Source organism: Dendrobium catenatum, unplaced genomic scaffold, assembly GCF_001605985.2.
Source record: "Dendrobium catenatum unplaced genomic scaffold, ASM160598v2 fragScaff_scaffold_67, whole genome shotgun sequence".
Lineage (NCBI taxonomy): Eukaryota > Viridiplantae > Streptophyta > Magnoliopsida > Asparagales > Orchidaceae > Dendrobium > Dendrobium catenatum.
This window is the reverse complement of record NW_021318529.1, coordinates 99,893-122,232: the sequence shown is the minus strand read 5'-3', so window position 1 is coordinate 122,232 and position 22,340 is coordinate 99,893. Positions and strand designations below refer to the sequence as shown.

The following is a 22,340-nucleotide window of genomic DNA, read 5'->3' as shown; positions in this document are numbered from 1 at the left end:
CTTGGAAATTCAAATTGGCAAATAAATGTTAAATAAATTAAATATTACTATAAAATTCAATCATGCCTATGTTGATAAATTTAATAGATTTATTAAATTGATTACATTGTTTCAACCCTCTGATTAAATATTACTATAAATATTTTAGCTATCAAATAGCACCTTAATCCTTATAAAATATTAGACAGGCCCATTAAGTTCCTTGAAGCAGATCATAGAGTTATGGGCTAATTCGCGGCTTCTGAAAATCCCAATAAATGCCCAACCTTTCTTGCTCGATATCGCTTTCATGAAATAAAACAAACGTGGCCTCGTTCGTCCCCGTAAACGTGCAATCGCCTCTTGCACGCTTTAACGCCAACCTCGATACTTTTCTCTGCTAGGGTGTTGGCCCATCGCCGGAGATCCGTCGCCATCCATGGAAGTGACTGCCCAAACCCAAACGGTTGCTGGTTGGTCCTTTCACGCATTGCTAAGAGGCTCTCCCTTGAACCGCCCGAGAGTAGCGGTTCAAAAAACAAACAGAAAGGGAAGAACCCTGTATCGTTCTTCGCTTACTGTTACTTCAGCTGGTTCCTTGCGGTCAATCATAGGTATTATTCGTTGATGCGCCGTTTGGAGGGTTTCCCTCCTAATGTGTCCTTAAAGTACCATTCCTCTTAGTTTTCTGGCTTTAGCTAGTGGTATTTGATTCTTCTCTTGATGGAAGGATGCCTACTTTACATTAACTAGCTATAATGCACCTTCATCAGTTGAGCTTCATTTGGTTGGGAGGAATAGTCTCATATGAATGAAGAATAAAAAGTAATTCCAATTTTCTTTTGCATACAATAACTGTAAGAAGTTTTGTTATGTGCTAGAAAATTTATAACCCTAAAGTTGGAGTTTAGTGTCTTGACATTGCACGAAAATCAAGCACACACATAAAAGTTTTGGTAAACCACAAAATTATTTACGTGTAAAATTTAGGAAGGAGTAAAATCATGGGGCCTGACTTGATTGTAATAATCGACTATTGAGTAGAATACAAGAATCCTCTCTTCCTCATACTTGAAAAAGTTAGGGTTATTTACAATTAAGAATAATTGTTAGAGATTTCTCGTAGGAATTATAGAAATCTGATGTTCATGGGCTGATAGTTAAAAACCCAACAACATATTTATATCTTGATAGGAGTTTGAAGACGGTGGCAGTGATTTCTGGTGGTCGTTGTAGCCGAAAAATGCAAGAGAACCCTTTAGCTCTTTTAGCTTTTTTCACCTTCATTTTTGTAGAGAATGAAGCCCTATTTATAGAGTTTCTTAGATGAGCATTTTGGTAAATTCAGCCTGAATACAAAGCACTCTATTATATGATCCATATTGTTTCCCTTGATCATAAATCAATCATCAAATATTTGAATGCCTTAATTATGTTAGGCAATTATAGTCAAGTGATCTTGAACTCGTTAGATTGATCTCGTAGCTGCTTGATTGACTGTAAGCATGCTATAATTGGAAATCATTTGATCAATCAATTTATGTTCAAAAGTTTTGAAATATAATTCCAGTGTTTGATTTAAGCTCATTTGGAGCTGGATTTGATCATTTTTAGCATCAATATGTTCATGTTATCAATATGTTTAGTTTGACTATTAGTTTGTTGAAATTGGAGTTCAGATGATCTTGAATTTAATTTTGAAAATTTTCAATTCATATATTCCCTTGAGTTCCATGTTGATAATGTGAATTTTCTGGAGTTGTATCAAGTTTTGGTAAGAAAAAATAAAATGAAAATCTTATGTATGTTATAACAACACTCTTATAATTACAAAAAAATTTAGCCTTGTATGGCTCAACTTCTGTTAATAATTCACCTTCTTTGTTACTTGTGAACGTATAAAATATGAAGTCAAAATTGTAGAAAAAACATACAAATTTAACAACAGCACAAAAGCATTTATTACTTGTTGTAAGTTTTTGTCTTTTAAAGTTGAACTTAGAGTTTGGATACTCAACATGTGTTCTTGTTATGAGAAACTTTGATCAAGTTTTTTTTTTCAATCTATCTTTAAAATTGTGTTTGTGATTAGCTATTGCCATGAATTTAAATTCAAAGTTAAAAAAATGTTGCTTATTAAGTGACTGCTTGATTCGCTGACATCTTCTATTTCATGTTATATTATTTGTAGATATCAACTGCTTGGTGCTGGAATCTTCAAATAATAATTTCATAAATGAAATTCATGTTCTATTTAGATACTTTTAGATGGCCACCAAATCTGCCGGCATCTAGATGTTGAACTATCTAATGACTAAACTAAATAGATGCCAAAAGAAACATTAACATCATAGTTGATGTCTTGATAACATTGCATTGGTAAGTAATATAACTTTGAGCTAGACATCTTGCATTTGATAGATGACATTGTTATCTAGATAACACTATTATCAAAATAGCATTGAACCAAACAATTCCTAAATGGAAAATAGGTTAAATGTTTTTCAATTGAGTGGTACATTCAATGAAAGGAATTCAATGGTTTGATTAAAAGAGAACAATAAATTGTTAGAAAATCATATTGGTAGAATTTGATGAAGCATAGACACGAACACTATCATACAAACATGAAATGACATGACCATGCTGGCATGACAACTGTAAAAAATAGGATACAACATGAAAGGGAGAGAATGTTATATTTAATAGATTATTAATATAAAATATGTAATTAATTGTAGTTTTTTAATAAAAATATAACCTGGTGAAGTGTAATATTATATACATAAACTTCAAAATAAGCTTAATAATAACAAAACAAAAAACAAACTCTATTAGTAATAAAAAATGCTTTATCACATGTGACCATTGTCATTTGTTAGTAATACTAACACATTAGCATTAATTAATCATTGTCAATTGTTATATATATTTTGTTTCTGTGTTGATTTCTCATGGGCCAGCTATCCCTCACGTGCATGTCCTTGTAGGTTGTCCGGACTATGTCAGGCCAGATCTGACCTGTGTTGGAACGTTATTTTATCTTAAAATGCTTCTAACACAAATTTCAACTTATAATACATGTGTTAGGGGGTGTCAAAGATGTTTTGTGTCTGACATAGACATGAAAGCTATTTGAAAGTTTTCTTGCTTCCTAGGTAGAATACAAAGCTCCTTTTAATGGTAGCATTGTTTTTCTGGCTAAATTTATCAAAGTGTGCTAATTTAAGAAGTAATTATTGACATTATGAATTCCTTTTGCTACTGTTTGGATGCCTAATTGTTTATTGAGGCTTTAATGGCAGCATTCTTTCATGGATTTTTTCAGGATCAGCAGGCCAGCGGCATAAACTTAATCTGAGGTGTTTAAGTGGGTATGCTGGCAAACTAGCATTCTTTTCTCCTCCCCCTGCAAGTTTGTTCTGCAGTAGTTCATTAGGACGAACAAGCATGGACAGATTTGTTTGTTACACATCAGAAGGAGAAACAGTACAAAATTCATACAGATGGCCAGATAACCAGGTCATTATCCATGATAAACGAAAGTCATTTATCAATTTAAAGGTTCAATGTGGTTATAAATCAGTCTTTACTTGTCCTAGTCATTGTTTGAAATGTTAATGTTATTATGTAAGATACAAGAAGTAGTTAACAAGGATATAGTTTGAAGCGTTTACATTCAGCTTTAATCATATTGTTATTTTGTCAGTTTTATGCTCACTTTGAGGTTTGATAAAACATTTCATTGAATAGAAGCTCTGTGAGGACAGCATGAGTTGTGATGTGAAATCTGTGCTTGTGGAATGTGCACATTTTGAAACAGTGCTGATTAGTTTCATTCTGATGCTGGAGATGATGTCCAATGCATAATAGATCAGTCTAATCTCCATAGCTGTGTTTCACAAAAGCTCAGCTCCCAGGCGTAGAATGTGGAATACTCTCTTTTTTATGACACATAACAGCCTAACTTTTAGTGGTTTGGAGGTATTGTTCTGGATTTGTGTGGTTGATCCCATATCATGGGAGGAACATTTGTTTTGAGGAAGCGAATCCTAAGCTAAATAATGGACAGACATACAATTATTTTCACAAATATCATTTATAATGCTATAAACATATGCGTAAACCTTTAACAGGTTTAATTTTCAATATTATATGTGAATTTTTACTTCTCTTTTTTTATGTTATTGACTTTTGTTCTAATGCGGCTCATTTTTCATATTGAATTAAGCATATAATTTGTGTTGATTTTGTTAGCTTGAAGCACTGTTTCATTTATATATGAGAAACAGGAAGTGTTTGTTTTGTGGTCAAGAGTTGTGCTATTTCTTTGCTGCAGAAGCCACGGATATGTATTTTAGGAGGCGGATTTGGGGGCTTGTACACTGCTCTAAGACTTGAATCACTTGTATGGACTGATGATAAGAAACCACAGGTAGAATTAGCTTTTTTTTTATCTAGAACTCATATCTGAACATTCGGTAATTGCAATGAGATGATTAGCTGCTACACACAAATTGCTTTTTAAAGAAATTTTCCCCATTGTATTGTTTTATTTTTTTGTTTAAGAATAATGTAGTGTATGTCATTGGCATAGCATTGTTTGCTTCATCTTTTTTTTTTTCAATGAAGTTGAAGAGGATAATAACAACTTCCAGAATTCTACCATCAATTTCCATTTGTTACTCTTTTTTTTCTTATATTGTACTGAAACTTAAGAGACAGATGATGAAGCTAAAGGAGAAAGTGATGGAATGTAGACTTTGAAAAATCAAGTTCGTTTTCAAGAATAAATTTGGTTTTATGTAAGCGAGATTTTTACAATGTATGTGATTTTTGCATTGAGCTGATCAATAAGAAAGTATTCATAGCAGGGATCCTGTTAAACATTAGAATGAGAAGTGAGTAAAAAATTGGAGATTTTATGATTGAATTGACTTATTTTGTGTTAAAAAGGATGAAAAAATGTATGGAAATATATAGAGAGACAACTATTTAGTAAAGAAACAAATTTGAAAACCAATCTTTGGAATGCAAACTTAAATATACAAGATAAATTGAAAACAAGAGGAAACAACATGGATTATTTTTCTTTTTGATGAGATCTCCCTGGAATGGAATGTTACGGTCCATAATTTAGATTGTTGTTGTCACATCTCATTTTGACCTTTTATAATCAATTTAAAATGTAACAGAGAAGGAGAATATGAACAAATATTCTTCTTACTTAAAACCCATTCTGAACCACTTCTGTCATAATCAGATGAGTAAGAAGTGGCCTATTCAGACTATCCTAATATATCTAATTTTTTATAATTTATGACATGAAACATATGCAAAATATCTCAAACAAATGCACACCTCAAATGAAATATAAAGCTTTAGTAAACTTTTAAAAATTTATTTACATCCCTAAAAGTGTTTGTACAGCTCCTATTCATATTTCTTTGTACACCAAAAAGTGTATGTATACAAAAATTTCAGTCACCCTTTATGTCTAGTGCCATACTGATTCCTCCTTTCCTATAGTATAATCATTGTTAATGAGCTAGAGTTCAACGTAATATGCAATGAATGTATAAGAAATAATAAATATATTGGCAATTAATTTAAAATACATGTAAATTTTCAAATTAGATATAAGAAATGCATAATTCCACTTTCTGATTTGTTTCCTATTCAACGCCTTTATATAAGTCATATGATGACTTTAACTTTTGCACCATTCCAGCTTTATAATTCAAGGCTAGGTCTGAATTCCCAATTTTTAGTATTGAAACTGCTCTCTCATTCAAGGTTGTATTTGAATTCTCAACTTTTAGAATTCGAGAGTGTAGGCTTACCTCGTTAGGACTTTCGCTTTTACTTGCGCGAGCTTATCCCCTATATATGACCTATTTCATATTTTCATATCATACATTTTTCACAATCATACAGTGTGCTATTGTAATCACTACTTAATGAATTAACCATTTATACATAAATAAACTGGAATAAATTGAAATAAATGTTATTATAAACATAACAAATATGAACTTGCAAATATATAAAATTTTTACTATTTTCTATGACATTTTTTGGGTATTTCACCTTACTATGAATTTGTTTTTCTAGATCCTATTTTCTTTTTCTTTTGTACACCACCTCTACCAAATTTCTCTTTATTCTACTTAACTCCCTTCCTTTCTTCTCTTTCCCTGCTTTCAGCTTTTCCTTCCATTTTTTTTACTGATTTCAGCAATACAGTTGATTTCAGCCATTTACAATAGCTAACAATAGTCTCCACAACAGTCCTATGCTAACCTTAGAATTAATGACAATAAGTTGATGTTTATAGGAAATTTATGCTTATATTTATTTTTGAACCTTTTGGGTATTATAGTTGTAGATGATGTGTCATCCACGGATTCTGAATAGCTATAGATGAAGAATTGTTATTTTGAATTATTATATTATTATAGATACAGATGTGCCGGTCATGAATTCAAGTTTTTTTTTTTACTCTCCCTCAAGCAAAGTTATATATGTTGATCATCAATAGTTTATCAATTACATTATCAAAACTCAATCTTGGTAAATCATTGATGAAGATATATGAAATTTTAGTTTATTGGAACATAATTTAGTTGGCTAGTTTTGCTTATTTCTGTTAACATTCTTCAAGTTCTTCCTTACCGTGAATGCATATAGCATCTTTTTGCTCACAAAGTTTACTTTTTCCTCATTAAGATCTTAATTTCACCATGAAATTTGGAGATTACATTTAACAATTTAATGGAAAACCAGGTTCTACTTGTTGATCAGTCAGATAAATTTGTTTTTAAGCCCCTGCTTTACGAGCTTCTATCAGGAGGTAATGGAATCTTGCATCATAGTCTTAACTTCCATTTTATTATTGTAGCTGTTCATTACTTTTACTATTTTCTACTTTACTAATTCTCTTGTAAATGGTACGTCAGAAGTAGATCCATGGGAAATTGCACCATCATTTACGGAACTGTTGAAAAGCACTAGCGCTCATTTTATTAAAGATAAAGTAAAGCTTCTGCGACCATCTGATCACTTGGATAACCCCGGGAAGAATGGTCCTGGAGGAACTGTGCTTCTTGAAAGCGGTGTCCTAGTTGAATATGACTGGTAGTATGCAATCTCTATTTTGAAGTTTTGTTTACTAGTGACCTGACATGTTTCAATAACAATGTTATCATAAGTACTATGCATGGTCATTGTTTCTTGAATATATGGCCATTGTTTATACATAACTGATGCATTTGATTTGTTTTCTACAATGTGAATTATGTTGCCTTAGATGATAAACTCAATCCTTGTTTGACCTAGATATTGTTAATTAGCTTAAGAAGTACAGCCTTCATGATTTCCGAATTCTGGCTTGTAAGTGACATATACTTGTCCCTTTCAGCTGGTGATTGACACATACTTCTTCTTTCCGGCATGTGAGAGACACAAATGGATATCAATGACATGAGAACCCCTTCTTCTTGCACGTTTCCGGGTTTGCGTGTTTACCATATAAAAACAACTCAGTTTATTTAAGAGAGGTTCTTGTTTACCTTTCCAAGGAGCTTGTACACCATACAGTCAAAGTTCCACTTGCAAACTATCACGGCACCCTTGGTTGGTTGGAACCATGGGTAGTTTTGCCCTATTTAATTAATAACCTCTATTTTTTAGAAGTTATTCTCCTTCCACTTGCATAATATTTTTCATTGCCAGCGTTTGATTGCGTGAATATAACTTAATTTTATTGTTTAATGTTCTTAAATATATTTTAAATGTTTCTGAAGATTATCTTCTAGAGATGATGTATTCAAAATGTAGTAGTTATTCACAGAATTATTTTTTCTTATGTTGTCCTTTTCATTAGACTGGTTTATCATGCATCATGGTTTTCCGTTTTTCCACTTAATCCATTAAAATTAGGAAAACAAACGCTAGGATGGTCTATTTTCAAATATCTTCTTCCTTTTTGTCCAAACACTAACTATATTCATTTCATATGGTCAGCCAGGTTGGTGCTGGCTTTAGGAGCAGCAGCCAAGCTAGATGTTGTGCCAGGTTCAGCTGAATTTGCCTATCCTTTCTCAACTCTTGAGGATGCCATTGTAAGATAGCTTCTGGCGCTTCTTCATCTAGCATTATATCCTAGAATTTGGGAATGACCCTTTTGGCCATACCACAGTAGGCAGCATTTTGGTTCCATCTTGTCAATAAATATAGTTGGGCTGAGAGTTTTTCTTCCCCATTGACTGTTTGCCACCTTTGATGCATGTGTTACTTGAGTTTAGAACTTATGTTCTCCACCGATGCTTGTTATTACATGGATCATGCTATAGAGCTGTACTCCTTGAATTGTTTAAAATAAAGAAAAATTTCACCTGACTACTCTATTGTTTAACTGTTTGAGGAAAATCCCTTGATGTATTGTTGACTAAATCTAGGAGTCTATATAGCCATACAAAATTTAAAAAAATTAAAAACTAATTGTAGACATCAAAAGACACTTGCGACACTACAGTAGAACTGTAGAAGACAAACTTTTGTTGATCAATATGCTATATAGGCTACGAGGATCAATGGAAGGCATATTAAGTTTATGTCCCATAGGGATTTCCCCAACAAGGAATGTGGCTCCAAGCAAGATTTATTTTAATCCCAGGGGTTGAGATTTTTCGAAGAAGCAAGCTCTTAAGGTTAATTACATCTTGAGTGTATCCCATAACACTCTCTATTAAAAAGTCAATTATTGTGTTCAAATTGAATAGTGATTGATATAAGTTTGATAAAGTGAAAGCCAAAATGAGTGACGATCAGGAAGTGAGGACTAACCTATCAAGTGGGTAGAAGCCCTTGGTCAAGATCCTATGATTCTTTCGTCCCAAATTCATTGATGCCTTTAGTCTACTTAGTCAAGTGGTAGCCTGAGGATCATTTGTTAGAAACCATGAGGTACCTTATCTAAGTAGTCCTCATAGACCAAGGGTGTTGACCTAGGCCTAGACTGACAAATATAAATTATGCTCCAATAGCAACTTAGATTGGACTTCTCAATGTGGTAGAGAATTTGTTAAACGTGAGACTTACATTTTAATTGCATGTGACCAAGAAGGGCCCAACTATCTTCTCAATATTGTAGAGAAGATTGTAACCTGGACTTACGCTCTGCCTAGGTCAAGAATACCAGTCAATTCATGTTTTCATGTAAATGTGCAATATGTCCTTCCAAATGATGAGAAGATAGACATGTCCTAGACTGATTAGATGGAGAAAGTGCCTAAGTGTGTCTGAAGTCTGTCTAGGTTATCTACCTTAGTGTGTTGCTTCTAAACTATATGCAAACTTTACAAAAATGGCATAACATGCTAGGCATCAGCAAACTAAAGGCTGACCATAAAAGTGTCTAAGTCAATTGCCTATATCTAGTGATGAGATCAATATGCTCATTCACTGCTCTCTCACTGGAATCATAGACTAGGTGGGTTCTATGTTATGAGTTAGCCTAACCTAAGAGTGAATGTGTGAAAGCCTATAATGCATGATCAATAACATAATGGTAGTTGTGGCACCATTTGAAACCAAAGGAATTGATCAAGCACGATGTCGGATTTGCAAGGATGAACAAAAATCGACAATAAATGGGAGAAAAGGGAGTGAAGGTAGCGAGAGGGCCACCAAGAGGAGCTCAGTTCAAAAGCCAACCAAATCGAGCATAGGAAAAATAGTACGCTGACCCCACGAGGCATCAGGGCCAGAGAACTGACGAGAGCCCACTATGCATGACCAAGAGGATAACGAATGGGGCATGGACTGTAATGCCCCAAGATGGGAAGCATTTTAATCTTTTAATTAATCAATTAGAGTTTTTATAAATTCATCAATATAAACTGATCCATGGGAAATAATTAAAAATTATATACATCAAAATATAAAACTGTATTCATCCTTCAAAATTCATATACAGAAGCTAGAAGACCAATCATTACATTCATTTCAACTTTCTAATTTCCTCACTACAAAAGAATAAAGCTAGAGAAAATATAGAAAGAAAATAAAACTTGAATCCCAAATATGTTCTCTCTCCATTAGATCATGTCCCTTAAATGTATAAAACCACATAGTAAGATAACAGCTCAGTAGGTTTTCAGAACCTACAATTGAAATTATTGCAAGACAGTGTGAACAATATGCATATAATCATTCAATCATTATCAATATGAACATATAACTGTAAAAACATGTAACAATCAATGAAATAATAACATGTCATATGATTAATAAACATCAGTACAACTGTATATGTTAAAAATATTGATCAGTAACCAAGTAAAAAATGATCAATAAGTTCTTTAAAATCTATGCCCAATTGCTACAAAATAATTTATATAGCATTTTATTATGTCATACACATGTCATTATCATATGCATGCCATATAATATCTATGCTATGCATGTATATCTGATAGGAAACACTTGTAGATCTCAAATATTTTCTATCAATCTTCGGAAAACAGCGAGAATTCTTCACAAAAATCCGCACAAAATCACAAAAAACAGTTGATAATTTGTATTATTTGATGAAAGGAACACGAAAAATAGCAAGATACACTTGATCCTCAATTCGAGATGAGGATCGATCTCTCCCAAATCTCTAGACGCCACTAGAGCCCAATGAAAACCTAAATCTAAGATATCTCAAATTTCAGCCAAATTCAAGATGCCCTAACCCTAGGAAACAAACTATTTAATGCATACAAATCAAAAGGAATTCCCTAAACAATCCCTACATTCAATTTCCCTCCCAAAATTCCTTCCAAATCCTTCCAAAATCGGCTCCTGCGGCTTGCGATTGCGTTCGGCGCATCTAGGGGGCGGAAGAGTTCCGCCCCATTTAATGTGAGCCGGTCCTGTGTGGACTGGCTGGACCGGTCTATCAATATCATATATATTATATATATGCATATGCAAGCACTCTAAGTAAGAAAAGATATCAAACTAATTGTGAAATTTTTTCTGTATCTAGTCCTAAAGGCTAACCCTATGAGAATCAATCTCAATCATATTAGTCATGTTTTCAGGAATCAATCATATCACATGTCATTTAAATTAGATGATTGTGATATAAGAAGTCGTCACTTCCTGTCTGTTGGTGTATCATATCATATCAATTTGTCTTCTTGTGTCTCCCTTTTCATACTATTTAGGGTTATAATACCTCATTTTAAAAGAAAGCTTGACAGCTCACCCTCTTATATAAAGTAAACATGTCTTTAGTTTACCTAATCAGCCAATCATTTCTGACTAGCATTTCTTACATGCATACATATCACAACATATATAATATATCAATTAGCAAACAAGTGATATTATGCTCAATGTTTAGTTCACTGTATCATATTAATGCATATAAAATTTGCATATGAACCAAAATTAATGAAATTTATAAAAATTGTCGAAATACTATTTTTCACCATGTATATATCTACTGTAACAAGTATACATGTCATACATTAATATTATGAGATTTGATAATTATTTATCCAATTTTCACATTTATCTAAAATTTTAAGTTAAGAAATGTCCCCCCCAAAATATAAAAGTACTATGTGAAAATTCAACATATTCTTGTCAATATGTGCAGAGTGATTAAAATTATAACATACTAAAAGTTACACAGTGAAAGTTTGCTAAAAATAAATATATCGAAACTTTTGTAAGTTTGATCAAATTAAAATTCATAAAATATAAAATAAATATGATCATTGAAATCAAAGGTATGATAATAGTAGCCTATCTTGAGACGAACAAATTTCTTAGTTGGATCGGACGACAAAAACAGCTCTACGATTGCTGAACCTTAGGTTTCTCTCTAATTCCCCTCTCTTTTTCTTCGCAATTTCTCTCTTCTGCTATCTGTTAAAAAATGATAAATAGGAAATGACTTATGTAAAATTCTATTAATAGAAATGGATGTTTTTTAAAAAAATGTCTTAAGGACATAAAATTAATTATGTTAATTGTTCAATTTAACTAAGTTAAGTGTGGCAGAGATGAGGATGCTTAGATGGATGAGTGGCTTTACCCTTAGAGATAGGATACGAAATGAGCATATACGTGAAAAGGTTGGAGTAGCTCCAGTAGAAGATAAGATTAGAGAGAGTCGCCTTAGATGGTTTGGTCACATAAAAAGGCGGCCTTCCGACGACCCAGTTAAGAGAGTAGAGGTATTAGATTTGACTTGTGTTAAGAAAGGTAGGGGTAGACCTAAAAAGACTTGGTTAGAAAATATTAGGAATGACCTTTCTTTATTAGATTTAAACGAGAATTTAGCTTTTAATAGGACACAATGGAGAAAAAGGATTCATGTAGCCGACCCCACGTAGTGGGATAAAGGCTTGATGTTGTTGTTGTTGTTGTTGTTGTTCAATTTTTAGTGTGAAATTCTTATAAATTCTTTTATATCTTTAAATATAGGGATCCAAAAATTATAAAAAAATATTCATAAAATATCCTAATATGTCTAGAATGCTCTGCTAAAATTAATTTGCAAAATGGACACCTAACGATTTTAGAAAACTCACTTATACTGATATGTGTTAACTTCTCAAGGAATTGAAATTAAATCAGACGCTTCTTGTTTTCATATCTACACTGCTCTTTAAATTTGGAGAAATTATTATAATTAAAGCACAATAATATACATAGTTTGCAAATTAGACTTATAATGACTCTTGAAAAATTATTTTACTAGATTAAAGAATGAGCTATTACATGAACCGATCAGTTGAGTTTCTATTAGTGTAAGTGAGAAGTGCATGAGTAATAAGGCACATGATGCGCATCATGTGCATGGGTGCGAGGCCAATGGACGAAGCATGGAGCAAAACTAGGGCATGAGGTCAAGTATGGAACTTGAGCGACAAGCAAGTTTATTAGGTTCAATTGACAAATTAATGATTAAATCTATAACAATAATTCAAGGTTGGCCTCCCTATTGACTTGATGATTAACCTTCGATACTTCTACTATTTAAACATAACATTATCTTTTGTTCCTGGTGTTTAGTCGAAGTTCTAAGTTATAGGATATTGTTATTATTATGCTAAAATTGTATTTGCACTTTTTTTTTTAGAACAATTTTAGTATTATTGTATTCAAAATTAATATAAAATTGGCTTATGTAATTTAAATTATTGCGTGCTGTAGTATCATTTATTCAAAAAGTTTATAATCCATATAGGATTGCTTGGTTTATAGTCCCATATGATGTAAGATTATGTTTTTGTTTTCATGAAAGATAACAAACATATTTACATTTTGGCACATTTTATCAAACATTTCTATTTCTTTGGGAAAACAAAAACAAACTAAGCATAACCTAAAGATTTTCAAAAGCGGAAAAAACGAACGATACCACTCATTACATCTGCAAACAAAAAAATCTGGGTGAAAAAGCCTGCTATTTTTTGCAGGAATTCTTAAACTAGACCTAACCTAACATAGAAAAATTAACAATTTCTTGTGTGATACCATTGTGGTTGGTACTGACGAACTGCTAGAAATCTAGTAATTTCTTGTTGATTATGCATTCTTAAAACGAACTTATTTTTCATTTAATTGTTGTTAATGCATTTTTGTGCTTTATGTTTATGTATATCTGGTTCATGTTTTTAAACTACTGCTTGTCAAAAGCAAATATGCTTGTGAACAGGATGCAAACAAACTATGAGTCATGGTTTGAAAAATGGCATTTTTAATCTTGAATTCTTATTGCCCTCCAATGCTTTACAAATCAGCTGATTGTTTTCTTTCCATTTTAGAGAAAGAGAATGTCATGTTTTGCTGGGTAAATAATTAATGTTTGGAACAGGGCATCCTTGGACGGGTCAAACCTCAAGACCTAACTTACTCCTTTGAAAATCTCAAAAAAAAAAAAAAAACAAAGTAACAAGAGCAAAAAATACTGTATTTACTGCTTTCTTGTACCGTCTAAATGGATCATGACAATTTGCACTTAAGAGAGCTCAATTGAAATGTTTTAGACTGAATTTATGTTTAACATAATTTCTTCTTTTTTAATTTATGAAAATCATGATTCTGTTTAACCACTTTTGTTGTATTTTTGCTACCTATATATGCTTCTTCTGATTCCTGCGGAAGCACCAATTAATTGGTCTTATAGTTTGACAAGTAATGAATGCAGAAAGTTGATGACAAGTTGAGGATGTTGGAAAGGGAGCAATTCAGCAAAGATTCTTCTACTATAAGTGTTGCTATTGTTGGGTGTGGTTACTCTGGAGTAGAGCTAGCTGCCACAATATCCGAGAGATTAAAAGGTCGGGGAATAGTTCAAGCAATCAATGTTGAAACTTCCATCTGTCCAACTGCACCCTTTGGAAATAGAGAAGCTGCTTTAAAAGTATGATCACTTCTTCTAATATGTTGGTTTGGGAGTAAAGCTTCAGCTTAATCTAGGATGATCACTGCATTTTGAATTATTTAAACATCTCAAGGAAGCTATAATTGTTGTGAAAGAAAATCTAAACAAAAATTTATATGAATCTGCATGCCTAAATGTGTAATAATTCCTATGTTACGTATTCACCTTGCCTTATAGCAATAAGTTTATCATCAATTTCTAGGCATACTCTGGTTAAGAAGCAAGGTAATCCTGCGATAAGATGTAAAACTGAGTCGCGGGAAGTCGGTAGTTTTATTGCGGAATCTTTATTACTTGAATTTATCGGTCTTGTGTATAATGATCAACCAAATTAAATGGCATAGAGAATGTACACCTGAATGAGCTGACATTTCCACTGTAACTACAATGAATGGACTGTGCATAGATACGTTTATTTACTTGAGGTTTTAGAAGACACCATTATAAGGCAGCATTCTGAAGCAAAGCAAAACTTTTCTTCTGACGTTCAATGACAACCATTGGCATAGTTATAACTTGACAAAAGTCTAAAAAATAATAATTTTGATTTAAATGAAATATGATTTATCTTTTTAATACATTGAATGTTTTTAGTTTTAATTTATTTTAAAGCTTTCCAACTGGTTTTTACTTATTAAAACTTTCTGAATGGCTTTCCAAATACATACAATATTCTTCACCATGAAAGCCTATTAATTAACTGGAAACAAGACCAAATCTTTACAGCATAATGTTTGAAACACGAGAGATTTTCACCAATGAACAATTTGGAATTATCATGAAAAATTTCCAGTGCTATCAGATTAATGTCCCATATGAAGAGAGATTTTACTTTCAGGCAGCTACTACGTGCAAAGCAGCTTTGCTGTTAGATGTGCAAAGTTGTTTTACAATTTTCTGTACTTCAAAACTGAATGTCTGACATTTCATTTTGGCACTGTTATGTCTGAACAATATAATAAACCTTCTGAAAGGAATGATGCTATAATTATTTGATGAATGAGAGATAAGCACAGCCGCATAATGAGGTCACCATGGTGATTAACTATATTTAGCTAGATATCTGTGTCAGATAAACACTGATAATCAGTTAGAGCGGAACAATGGTGATTGAAGGATTTTGGAACTTGAAATTTTTTTATTAATTTAGTAAGAGATAGAATAGATTAGATACTAAAGAGGGAGAAAGATATATGTATAAGTTAGCCAAACAAAGAGATAGGAGTAGTAAGGTTTTAGTTCAAGTGAAGTGTATTAAAGATGAAGATCAAAAAATACTTTTCTTAGAATATGATATTCAACAAAGATGGCATGAAGATATTTTGCTTAAACTTTTTAATTGAAGATTATGTATAAATAATGTATTGACTACTAATGACCCTTACCTACCTCTAAATTGGAACGATACAACTGGATTATGTTAGTTTTTATCGGCCCCCTAGAGATAGTATAAACTTAAGTTAGGAGAGGCTTAAAGAAGATGCAAGTGCAAAAGCCTTTGGACCTGTATGATATTCCAATAGAGGGTGTGGAAATGCTGGTGGAGATGAAGGAATTTCATGGCTTACTCAAACTTTGTTAATACATTTTGAAGACTAAAAAGATGCCAGATGAGTGGAGAATGAGCGTTAATTCCTATTTTTAAGAATAAAGGTGATGGACAGATTGTGCGAATTATAGAGGTATTAAGTTAATCGTGATCATACTTTAAAAACTTTGGAGCGAGTTATGGAGCATAGGTTGCGGCGTGATACTAATATTTCTCAAAATCAATTTGGATCATGCCGGGTAGGTCGACTATGGAAGCCATACATTTATTAAGATGTTTGATGGAGAAATATAGAGAAAATAAGGATGATCTACATATGATATTTATTGATTTAGAAAAAGCATATGATAAAGTTCCCAGAGAAATGCTAATGGAGAGTTCTAAAAAGAAAGGAGTCAAAATGCTTATATTCAAATCATTAAAGATATGTATGCAGGAGCTATTACTGTGTTCAAACACAAGGTGATTGACCAAGTATTTCCCTATTTGTGGGTTACATCAAGGATCAGCCTTAAGCCCATATTTTTTGCTTTAGTCATGGATGTTCTCACTAGACTTGCAAGAGGATGTCACTGTGGTGTATGCTTTTGCTGATGATATTATTCTTGTGATAAGACTAGAGAGGGGGAGTGAGGTAAACTGAATTATGGAGGTCAAACCTTAGATTTAAAGTTTTCGCTTAGTAAAGATCTAAAACGGAATATATGGAGTGTAATATTTATGTAGTATAGACCTAGTGAAGGGATTGTGACTTGGGCGATAAGTCCATTAATAAGAGTAACGTTTTAGATATCTTGGATCTATTGTTCAGAGTGATGTGAAATTAGATGGGGATATTATCAGGCAGAATCAGGGATGGTTAAAGTGGAGGAATTGCATCGGGTTTGTTATTGATAAAATTGTACCCCTCAAACTTAAGGGAAAATTCTATAAGATGTAGTGAGGCCTGCAAGGCTTTATGGCGCCGAATGTTGGCCATTAAAAGAGAAGCATAATACTAAGTTAAGTGTAGCAAGAGATGAGGATGCTCATGTGGATGAGTGGCTTTACCCTTAGAGATAGGATACGAAATGAGCATATACGTGAAAAGGTTGGAGTAGCTCCAGTAGAAGATAAGATTAGAGAAAGTCGCCTTAGATGGTTTTGGTCACATAAAACGGCGGCCTTCCGATGACCCGGTTAGGAGAGTAGAGGTATTAGATTTGACTTATGTTAAGAAAGGTAGGGGTAGACCTAAAAAGTCTTGGTTAGAAAATATTAGGAATGACCTTTCTTTATTAGATTTAAACGAGAATTTGATTTTTAATAGGACAATGGAGAAAAAGGATTCATGTAGCCGACCCCACGTAGTGGGATAAAGGCTTGATGTTGTTGTTGTTGTTGTAGTAAGAAATAGAAAAGGTAATCCAGCCCTTAAATTCACTCATCTTCTTTGAATTTATGTAGTTTTTAGTCTATGAAATATTTATTTATATGCTGAAGATGAACATTTGTATTTTTATACGTTAAAAGCTCAAAATGGTCCCCTAACTATTTGTATGTGTTCAATGTAGTTATAGAGTAATTTTTCTCCAATTTAGTCCTCTAACCATACATAATTGATTCTATTTGTTCTCAAAGACTAAAATTGGGATCAATTTTGTTTTATCGAGGGACTAAATTTGGTCATTTTGTATCCCAATTTCTACTTCCAGGATCATTAGAGATCAATTTTGTATAATCGATGGACTAAATCAATTTTATATAATCGATGGACCAAATTGGAGAAATGTAATATTCTATGATTAAATTAAATACAAACAAATGGTCGGGAGATTATTTTGAGCTTTTTCTCTTAGTTTGATATGCTAAATTGATATTATATTAATTAGAGTTTGTGCAAAGAGTTGAGATAACTAGAATTAGCATCATTTGCAACACTCAAGGAATGAGAAAATAAGGAAAATATGCAAAGCCAACCGGAACTGTTGGTGTATGTATAATTATGATGAGGGTGGTTCTCCATAAATTTTCTTTAACTAAGAATTTTTTTCTATGTAATATGCATCTCTCATGGAATAATGGTGTTATTCTTATAGGTTGCTATTATTCTACAGGTTCTTTCATCTCGAAACACTAAGCTTCTCTTGGGTTATTTTGTGAGCTCTATTATTGAAGCTCCTCCTAGTAAAGATTCAGCTGTGTTTATAGGTGCTGAACAAGAAATAAGTGTTGATAATGAAGTAAAAACACTCAGTAAATATATTTTGGAGCTAAAACCCGCTCAGAGAGGTCTGCAGAGTCAGATTCTCGAGGCAGATTTGGTTTTATGGACTGTGGGCTCCAAACCTCTTGTGCCTGAGCTGGAACCTTCTGAACAGCCTCGTGCACTACCACTTAATGGAAGGGGACAAGCAGAAACTGATGAAACTCTCCGTGTAAAAGGTCATCCTAGAATATTTGCAATAGGGGACTCTGCAGCTATGAGGGATTCATCTGGAAAGTTGCTTCCTGCAACTGCACAAGTATGGTGATTCTTATTTATGATCATCACATTGAGTGAGCATTCTGTGTATATAAGTTATTTGAAATTTCTAATGGCTTTAGTATTGCTTTTAGTGTTCATTCTGGTAGATCTTTGGCTTTGTACTTATCATGCATGTCTGTGCAAGTTCTTTGCAAATTTGCACGCACTGGCACTTTTGTTTCGTTTAATGGCACAGTTATCACCTGTTTGCTGTGCATCTGCAATGTAGTGGGATGAATGCACAGGCTCGCACTTGACTTTTTCATTGACTTATCATAACATTTCTATATTTTGATAATTATTTTGAAATAACTTTTGGTTCAAAATTGTTCTAGGTTGCATTTCAGCAAGCGGATTTTGCTGGTTGGAATCTTTGGGCAGCTATTAATGATCGACCTCTTTTACCATTTCGGTGCGTATATCATTAAAGCTTCCTGGTTTAAATGAAATCTGGCTTTTAAATTATTTTGGCTGAGGAAAAACTAGCCCAGTTAATTATAGAGGACAGAGATTTGGTTGACAAATTTTTTATGAAAAATCACGGTCTTTTTTTTATTATATTAATTCGTTGAGAATTGAGATGGAATGTGGTTTACAGTTTCTTTTTAAATACCCTGAAATCCAAGCATCCTTTGTCTTGTATGAATGTCTTCATTAATCACAGTTACTTTACCTTTAGTTATTTAGCAAAATGGACAACATCTCCGATTAAGTTACTAGTGCTCTTTAAAGTGTGAATAATGCTTGAAGCTTGAACCGAGCATATTGAGGTTAACCATCATTTTAGAATAGAAAAGCTTGAAGCTTGAATTATAAGCTTTTTTAGTCTTGCCTCCATGCAAATTACAGAGATCCTTACTAAGGATTGTTCGAATCTAGTTTTGAATTCCTTATTGATAAATGTGTAGACTAATATCTAACCTCTAACTTGAGAAAGAATGTAGAAAAATGAAAGAATAGATGCCAAATTAATGAAAATTGTTTGAAGGGGCCATTACTTTGGAACGAACAGAAAGAGTCCATTACATGGGGGTCACTTGTTTCTTTGCAAGAAAAGAGGTTGGTGGTTGTCACACATAATTAGGATATCACAATGATTGAGCCAGTTATTTGAAATTCAAAGCAATTTTTCTTTGGCAAATTATCATAAAATTTAATTTGTAAGGATGTGAAATATCTTATAAATATTTATATTTCTATTTTTGATTGAGCATTGCATACAAAAATATCATTATCAAAACTTTCATAATTTAATGACTTAAATCATTTTCTTGAAGGCATACCCAGTTCATGATGCTCCTACTTGTGTATGGTTTGAGATGGGATTGATGATGCCTCTTTACCCCTGTATAGGAAAAGAAAGTTTCCATGACTCAAATTTATGACTTGCATGTTATAATAGAACCACCTAACTACTCCAGGCCTGCCCTCTAACCTTTATTGAGTTCGTAAAATTTACCTTTTGTTGTTTTGGATGAAGAAGGGAGAGTGGAGCTGCTATATTTTTTAGGCAAAGCTTTTGGCTTCCCAAGTTCATATTTCTCATTTTACCTTTCAAACCCTCTATTTGTTAGTTTCAAGAGATAAATCACCATATATATATATATATATATATATATATATTTGTGAAGAGATCGCAATTAGTTGATAATTAGGTAAAAAGATTGTTATCATTGATATGTACAATTTATGACAAAAGATATACTAATATAGAGGGTAGATGGGATAATATATATACACTGGAGGTTTGTTTGAAACCCAGAGAAAAATCCAAATGAACATCTGAATCTTGAAAAGCTCCGGATTCAATTGTTCAATCTGCGGGTGCTTTAAAAAAAAAAAACAAAGTTGCAGATGAAAATACTGAAGCTTGATAAGTACAATGTGATGCTAAAATGAACATTGCTTCATTGTGAGAAGCTGCTTAACCACCATAGTAACAAGCTCTGCTCATTGGATGTCCAGTTTCCAGAATCTTGGAGAAATGATGACCCTTGGAAGAAATGATGCTGCAGTCTCACCAAGCTTTATAGACGGCTTTACTTTGGACGGACCCATTGGACATACTGGTAACTTCGCATCTCCAATTCATTTCAGTATCAGATTTAGGTTTCGTTTGGGACAGCTTTCTTACTACTTCATAAAGCAGCTTTTTAGTACATAATTTTTATTTTTTGAACTAAAAAGTTACTTTAAGAAGAAGTAAGAAAGTTATCCCAAACAAAGCCTTATTTATTTATCATGGTTGCTTTCTGCATTACAGCAAGGAAATTGGCTTATCTCTGGAGATTGCCTACCGATGAGCATCGACTCAAAGTCGGGATCAGTTGGCTAACTAAAGCTGCAGTTGATACCGTTGCTTCTCTACAAACCACCATAGCTAATGCTCTCTCACTTTCTTAGTGTTGTGGATTTATTTATTATCAATACAGCATATATCTTTGTCAGGTTGTTCTAAATGGTCTCATATGTTCTTATTTACAACCAAATAGTTTCACATTAAGGTTATTGGCATCATGATTGCGTTGTTCTCTAATAATTAGTAATTGTTAGAATACTTATATTGCTCAGGGTATAGCAGCTGTATTGAATACAGACTAGTTAATCCTGAATACAATAAATATATTTATACTAGATGAAGTAGTAGAAAAGGAATTTACATAAATGTCATGTTGTTAAAAAGTAGCGGTAGAGATTTAATCAAAGATAAAGGCAGGCATGTGAACTCTGAAAAGCTGCAGGCAAATTGCAGACAGGAGTTGAGCTGTAGAAAGTAATGGAGGAGGCTAATGCAGGTGTGCGTGGCTAATACTGCCCCTCAAGTTGAGGGGAAGTGTAGGCCGTCAACTTGCTCTTGAGATCAGAGAATGTAGAGTTGGGTAAGGCCTTGGTGAAGATGTCAACTATCTGGTCAGTAGAGGAGATGTGTTGGATAGTAATAAGATGAGAATTAATGGCTTCGCGAATGAAATGGTGATCGATCTCAATATGTTTTGTCCTTGCATGAAAAATGAGATTATTTGCAATGGACAGAGCTGAGAATTTGTCGCAAAACAGAGGGGTTGTATCGAGCGAGAAGTCGTTGCAGTGCGACGAAGACAAATAATTTCGGTGGTGTTAGCGGCAAGTGACCTATATTCAACTTCGGTAGAGGATCGAGCAACAATGATTTATTTTTTCAGGCTCAATGTAATGAGATTAGGGCCAAGATAAACAAAAAAATATGTAGTTTATTTGTGATATGTATCATCACCGGCCTAGTCGGAGTTTGGGAAAGCTTGAAGTTGGAGATTACCTTGTTGGAGAAGAAGATCATATGTGAATGTTCCTTTTAAGTACCTGAGTTTGCGTTTAAGGAGATGAAAATGGCAATCCAACGGGTTATGCATGTGTTGGAAAATTCTATTAAGGGAAAAGGCAATATTGGGGCGAGTTGAAGTAAGGTATTGAAGGGAGCCGGACAGCTGTTGAAACAATGAAGTGTTGTGAAAAGGGTTTTGTAGTTCAGGAGCTATGGGTAGTTTGGAAGATAAGGGGTTAAGAAGGGGGTTGCAGTTTTTCATACCAGCTTTAAGAGTTCCATGGTATGTGTGCCAAGAGAGATGGTAGGAGTTGTTTGTCATAGTCACATCAATACCAAGGAGCCGACACATTGCCTAAGTTTCTCATATTGAACCATCGCTGAAGTTTTTGGAAAAGTTTAGTGATGAAGCATTGATCATTACCTGTTAGAAGGATATCATCAACATAGATAAGAATGTAGATGCGAATGTTATTAGTGTTGTAGATCATGAGGGACGAATCGATTGAACTGGAATGAAAGCCTTGAAGAATGAGATAAGAGGAAAGTG

The 22,340-nt window shown here is 33.3% G+C and overlaps 1 protein-coding gene across 2 annotated transcripts; it reads left to right on the top strand.

The window, feature by feature from the left end:
• Positions 1-287: 287 nt before the first annotated feature.
• On the top strand, positions 288-21,025 carry LOC110115656 (alternative NAD(P)H-ubiquinone oxidoreductase C1, chloroplastic/mitochondrial). 2 transcript variants are annotated; one of them, XM_020848967.2, is made up of 11 exons: positions 288-593; positions 3,308-3,501; positions 4,319-4,414; positions 6,766-6,832; positions 6,945-7,116; positions 8,009-8,102; positions 14,198-14,413; positions 18,080-18,487; positions 18,825-18,901; positions 20,455-20,558; positions 20,753-21,025. In XM_020848967.2, the coding sequence occupies exons 1-11, from the start codon at positions 419-421 to the stop codon at positions 20,890-20,892; spliced, it is 1,743 nt and encodes a 580-aa protein (XP_020704626.1). In that variant the 5' UTR covers positions 288-418; the 3' UTR covers positions 20,893-21,025. The 2 variants fall into 2 exon arrangements, with proteins under 2 accessions (XP_020704626.1, XP_020704621.1); XM_020848962.2 differs by having other exon boundaries at positions 289-593; positions 6,939-7,116.
• Positions 21,026-22,340: the final 1,315 nt, after the last annotated feature.

Coding starts and splice junctions, on each gene's coding strand:
- LOC110115656 (XM_020848962.2), top strand. CDS start 419: ATGGAAGTGACTGCCCAAACCCAAACGGTTGCTGGTTGGTCCTTTCAC. Junction 594..3,307: donor TTCCTTGCGGTCAATCATAG/GTATTATTCGTT, acceptor GGATTTTTTCAG/GATCAGCAGGCCAGCGGCAT. Junction 4,415..6,765: donor CTGATGATAAGAAACCACAG/GTAGAATTAGCT, acceptor ATGGAAAACCAG/GTTCTACTTGTTGATCAGTC.